The sequence below is a fragment of the Canis aureus genome, chromosome 2 (genome assembly GCF_053574225.1).
Source record: "Canis aureus isolate CA01 chromosome 2, VMU_Caureus_v.1.0, whole genome shotgun sequence".
Classification (NCBI taxonomy): Eukaryota; Metazoa; Chordata; class Mammalia; order Carnivora; family Canidae; genus Canis; species Canis aureus.
In genome coordinates, this window is record NC_135612.1 from 25,531,613 (window position 1) to 25,537,612 (window position 6,000).

Consider the following 6,000-nt stretch of genomic DNA (forward strand, 5'->3'; position numbering starts at 1 on the left):
GCTCTAGCTACACCAGCATTCCTTAGTTCAGCTCCTTGAATGCTTCATGTTCCCTTCTTCTCTCATAAGAGTCTTACTACTTGCTGTTCTCTCTACCTAGAATGTTCTCTAGCCTCCCCTTCCCCTTACCTGCTAGATACTTCCTCCCTATGCTAGAGATCACAGCTTAAATGTCATTTCCATAAGAACACTATTCCTACCATCTCAGATCAGTTCAGATCCGCCTATTATATGTGCTCATAGCCTCCCACACTTTTCTTTCACAGCATAATTCACATTTGATTAATGATCGTACCTCCCCCACTAGACTTAAAGCTTCATGAAGGCAGGGACTATATCTGTTTTGCTCATCATTGTAGATGCAGTACCTAGCCCAGTGCCTAGTACTTAAAAGTACCAAGTATTAAAAACATTATGTGCTACATGCATGAATGAACTAACAGATTAATGAATGAAGTCTGAAAGGGAAGTAGAAAATGGGAGATCACACAGGATGCTGGGTAGAAAAGGAAAAACATTTCCTTTTGTTTAAGGAATGCTTTAAATACAATTTGAGGAAGGAATATGTAAAGACAGAGTGGTGACCCCTACTCTTTCTAAGCTTAGGAAACAAGTATTAAGCTTAAAATACAATCATTCTTCCTAGAGACTTAATAACCTTGAAAAGACCCATAGAACTGAAAGATAGGGGTTTTTTGGGGTTTTTTTAAAGATGTTATTTATTTATTCACAAAAGACGGGATCCCTGGGTGGCGCAGCGGTTTAGCGCCTGCCTTTGGCCCAGGGCGCGATCCTGGAGACCCGGGATCGAATCCCACATCGGGCTCCCGGTGCATGGCACCTGCTCCTCCCTCTGCCTGTGTCTCTGCCTCTTTCTCTCTCTCTCTCTGTGTGTGACTATCATAAATGAATAAAAAAAAATAAAAATAAAAATAAACAAAAAAAAAAAACCAAAAGCCACACACACACAGAGAGAGGCAGAAACATAGGCAGAGGAAGAATCAGGCACCCCACAAGGAGCCATATGTGGGACTTGATCCCTGACCCCAATCCAGGAACCCGGGATCACGCCCTGAGCCGAAGGCAGCAGCTCAACCACTGAGCCACCTAGGTGTCCCAGAAAGATGTTTTAAATCTCAGATCCATGATTTGAAAGACATTCACAAAACAGCAACTCTTGTTTCTTTCATAATAAATTAATATGCTATATTATTAGATTCAAATGATCAGTGATTGATGTGATTTCTAGGGTCCCTTCTGAAGCCAAGATTATTTAAACCCATTAACCTTGCTTTAAAAACAGAACTGGGATTTTCATAGTATTTGGTGTACATTTTACCAGTGTAATGCACAAATAAGTCATTTCTGTATAAATGAAGTAAGGACACCTTATTAAGCCTTAACAAGCTAAGGAGTATAGGTCACTTATTATTTTCTTCTTGAACTTGAAGAAAAGCACTAATTAACTTAGAAACAATGAGAAAATACCTACACGTAAAGTTTTTATCAGCTGGTGACTTAAAGATTCTTTAACAAGTTTTGGCAGACCATTCTCCCTGGCGCTATCCTTGGTGTTCACACTAAATTCCCTGATGTATTTGTTGGGATGGCACATAATGAGCAATTAGGAGATATGACATAAGTTAATTGATATTCAGATTCCAAATAGTCTCCCTGATAGATAAATCTCTAGTTTCCCTTATATGACATGGAAAGAGAAAAAAGACAAAGGACACAGAAAGAAGAAGTTTTGCTTGTTAGTTTTAAATAGTATATACTCCAAACAATTATCATCTCCTACCAGTTAAAATGATTCATCACCTTTTCTCCAAAGGACAGGTTATATATTTCTGAAGTTTTTACATTTTTCCTTGCTCTCTCCTCTCATAGTAATGGAAGGAGAAAACCATAAAATTAATATTTACTCGTAGGTCTAAAAGAAACCTGAATACTGTTGTGAGTCATTTTCTCGTAGATACATACTTTGATACATAATACAAATGTTTCTTGTGCATTTTGAATAATCCTTGCCTCTTATAATAAAGACTTTGTTTTCATCTCATATTTATAAACTCTAGTCCAATGATTTAATAAGCTACTGAATGATCTAATAAATCCAACTTGAATTATAAACAAATATAGCTATGCAACAATATAAAGAAATTACAGAACCATCTAATTTCACACTTGCATTGAAGTTCACAGATGCACCAAATTAAAAAAAATGTGCAATGACTCACCTTACATTCTTCCTTGCAAGAATCTGGTCCAAAGTTAGTGAAAATCCCATACAAAAAGAAATAAGTGAAAAACTAAGCAAGATTTTTCTTCCCATCAAGAAATGAATCAGTTTCTTCAAACCAAGCACATCTGTTAATTCATAAATGCAAACAGAGCAGAGGCAGTACTTTCCATGCCTTGTGACTGACAACATATTCAACCAATGAGAAGATCACATTTCCAGGATGTATTATGCATAGGAGAGGGTGGAGGGAGGGGCTTGATGCTGCTTAATTTAGAGGGTAGAATGATATCAGTGGGTCTATTCAGGATGTTTGCTTATTCATGAGAGACTATTACTAAGGAGCAGATTTTCAATTAACCTCTTTTTTAGAAACTGGCATTGTTTTCATACTCTAACTCTTAATAAGAATCTCATAATACTTCTCAGGAAGCTATTAAACTCTCCACAAAAATCTACAAAGTATGCATTACTACATGCGTTTTTCAGGTAAATAAAGGAGAAAAATCTTTGAAACTTATCTAATTTTACATATGCATCCTAGTTCACAGTTTCCTATTAAATTCATGACTCTATGTGCTACGAGATCTGAAATGTAATGGTAAAGAGCACTGACTTTGGAGTCAGATAGCCCTCAAGCGCATTCCAAAGTCCAGTTTCCCCATCTGCAGAGGGGGACACAGTACTTAACTCAAAAACCTGTTGTAAAGATGTATCAAGGGCAGCCCAGGTGGCTCAGCGGTTTAGCGTCGCCTTCAGCCCAGGGCGTGATCCTGGAGACCTGGGATCGAGTCCCATGTCGGGCTCCCTGCATGGAGCCTGCTTCTCCCTCTGCCTGTGTCTCTCCTCTCTCTGTGTCTCTCATGAATAAATAAATAAAATCTTAAAAATTTTTTAAAAAGATACATCAAGGCCCTAAGCAGCCAAATCTATCTTGAAAAAGAAGAAAGGTGGAAGTATCATACTTCCTGATTCAAAAATACATTGCAAAGCTACAGTAATTAAAACAGTACAGTATTGACATTAAAAACTGACATGCAGACCAACAGAACAGAATACAGGCACCTAGAAATAAATTCACACATACACAGTTAACTGCCCTTCAGTAAGGGTGCCAAGAACACACAATGGGAAGAGGACTGTCTCTTCAACAAATGGTGCTGAGAAAACTGGATATCCACAAGAAAAAAGTTAAATTGGAGCCTTATTTCACATCAGACACAAAAATCAACTCAATATAGATTAAAGACTTAAAACCTAGAAGAAAGGATAGGGAGAAGTTTCATTGCACTGTTCTTGGCAATGATTTCATGGATATGACACCAAAGTACAGAAAATAAAAGCAAAATTAGACAAGTGGAACTACACCAGACTAAAAAGCTTCTGTACAGCAAAGGAAAACAATCAACAGAGTAAAAGGCAACCCACAGAATGAAATAAAGTATTTGTAAAACATACATCTGATAAATCATCAATTTCCAAGATATATAAGGTACTCTTAAAACTCAATAGCAGAAAGAACACAAATTACCCAAGTTAAAAATGGGCTAAAGATTTGAAAATACATTTCTCTAAGGACGACAAGTGATCAAAATGTATATAAAAAGGTCCACAATGTCACTTATCATCAGGAAAATGCAAATCAAAACCACAAAGAGGTATCACCTAACATTTGGCAGGATAGCTATTATCAAGAAGAAAGAGGAGCAGAAGAAGGAGGAGGAAAGGAAGGAAGGAAGGAAGGAAGGACGGACAAATGAACAGACAAGCGTTGACAAAGATACGGAGAAATTAGAATCCTTATACACTGTTGGTGGGAATACAAACTAGTAAAGTTGCTGTGGAAAACAATATGGAGATACCTGAAAATATTAAAAATAGAACTACCATATAATCCAGCAATTGCATTTAAGGGTATTTACCCAAAAGAACTGAAACCAAGATTTCAAAGAAATATTAATGCTTCCATGTTCACTGCAGCACTGATATTCACAGTAGCCAAGATGTAGAAACAACCTAAGTGCAGATGGATGAATGGATAAAGAATATGTGGTTTATACATACAAAAGAATATTATGCAGCCTTAAAAAAAAAAAAAAGGACATTCCAGGACACCTGGATGGTTCAGTGATTGAGCTTCTGCCTTTGGCTCAGGGCCTGATCCCAGATTTCCTGGGATCGAGTCCCATGTCGGGCTCCCTGCATGCAGCTTGCTTCTCCTCCCTCTGCCTATGTCTCTGACTCTCTCTCTCTCTGTGTCTCTCATAAATAAATAAAATATTTTAAATAAATGAACAAACAAATAAATAAATGACATTCTGCAAAATATGACAACATGGATGAACCTTGAGGAATTATAAATAAGCCAGTCACTAATACCACATGATTCCATTTATATGAGGCATCTAGAACAGGCATAGCATAGAATCCAAGAGTGAAATGTGATTACCAGGAGCTGGGGGGGCGGGTAGGGAGGAGAAAATAGGAAGTTACCAATCAATGGGCATATAGTTTCAGTTAAGCAACATTAATAAATTCTAGAGATCTGCTTATGAGATTGTACCTATAGTTAACAATATGGTATTACACACTTAAACATTTGTTAAGAGGGTGGATCTCATGTTAAATGTTCCTAACACAATAAAATAAAATTTTAAATAAAGAATAATAATAGATGAAAGCCTTTTCTTACTTTAATGACTAGCTAAATAAAGGATATCTATTGTTATTCCCTCCTTGCCAGCCCTCCACTCCCACTCCTTTGCCACCTAAAAAGTGTGCAAAAACACAAACCAACAACACAATTCCTAAGAGTTGTTTTACATTTTAAAAAATATAATTAAAATGCCACAATAAAGAAAATCCTCCAAAATGAAAGGGTCAGCACTTTTGGCGCTTAAGAACCTTGATCTCTTTAATGGCAAAGTACTGGTAGCTGAAAGGGGCTATTTGTAAGTGACATTTCACAGATGATGGATTATAGGAATCTGGGGACTTGACCCTAAGGATATACTCTCCTTCCTTAGTATCCATTTTGCACACACACCATTTTCTAACATAGCTCTGGAGAGCCCTACAGAAGAGGAGCAGAGGAGACCAAAGCATAATGGTGGGCAGGGGAGATGATGGAGAAATAAGGAAGAAAGATGTTAAGAAATATTAAAAAATAGAAAAAGTCACCGCTATCATTGTGGCCTTTCCATGCTCATCTTGTTCCTACTTTGCATCAAATTTCCTTCTCTTCCTGTTCTTTCATTTTACAGAACTTCTACCCCTGCCATATCTTTTACTTTTCTTTTTCCTGATTACAGTGGAATTTCAGAATTTCAGGTAGCAAGGTACGTCTGAAAGGGAGGAGTTTAGTCTTGGGTAGGTTTGCCAAAAAAAAAAAAAAAAAAAAAAGACACCCAGTAACATCTGAATGTAAAATAAACAATAATTTTAATAGTAAGAATGATCCATGCAATATTTGTACATATCATACTTAAACCATTTGCTGTTTATCCAAAATTCAATATAAATGGACATCTCATATTTTTATTTGCTAAATCTGGCAGTCCTAGTCCTAGAGCTCTCTGCTATTCAAATTTTACCATCCAAACAAATCACGTGAGATTGTGTTAAAATCCAAATTCTGATCCAGTAGGTCTGGGGTGGGGCAAGAGTTTCTTTGTAACAAGCTTCCACAGGATGCTGACAGCTGCTTGCCTGACCACTGTCCTGCGAGTGGCAAGGATTTAGAATAGCATTGGTCAACA

At 37.1% G+C, this 6,000-nt stretch overlaps 1 protein-coding gene across 1 annotated transcript in view; it reads right to left on the reverse strand.

Moving 5' to 3' along the window:
- LOC144294479 (V-type proton ATPase subunit S1-like protein) overlaps positions 1 to 2,525 on the reverse strand; it is a 28,134-nt gene extending 25,609 nt beyond the window's left edge. Inside the window, exon 1 of the mRNA XM_077866126.1 lies at positions 2,241 to 2,525. Within this exon, the coding sequence (XP_077722252.1) occupies positions 2,241 to 2,434 (194 nt within the window). The 5' untranslated portion in view covers positions 2,435 to 2,525. The remainder of the gene's footprint in view (positions 1 to 2,240) is intronic.
- Between the last annotated feature and the right edge of the window lie 3,475 nt (positions 2,526 to 6,000).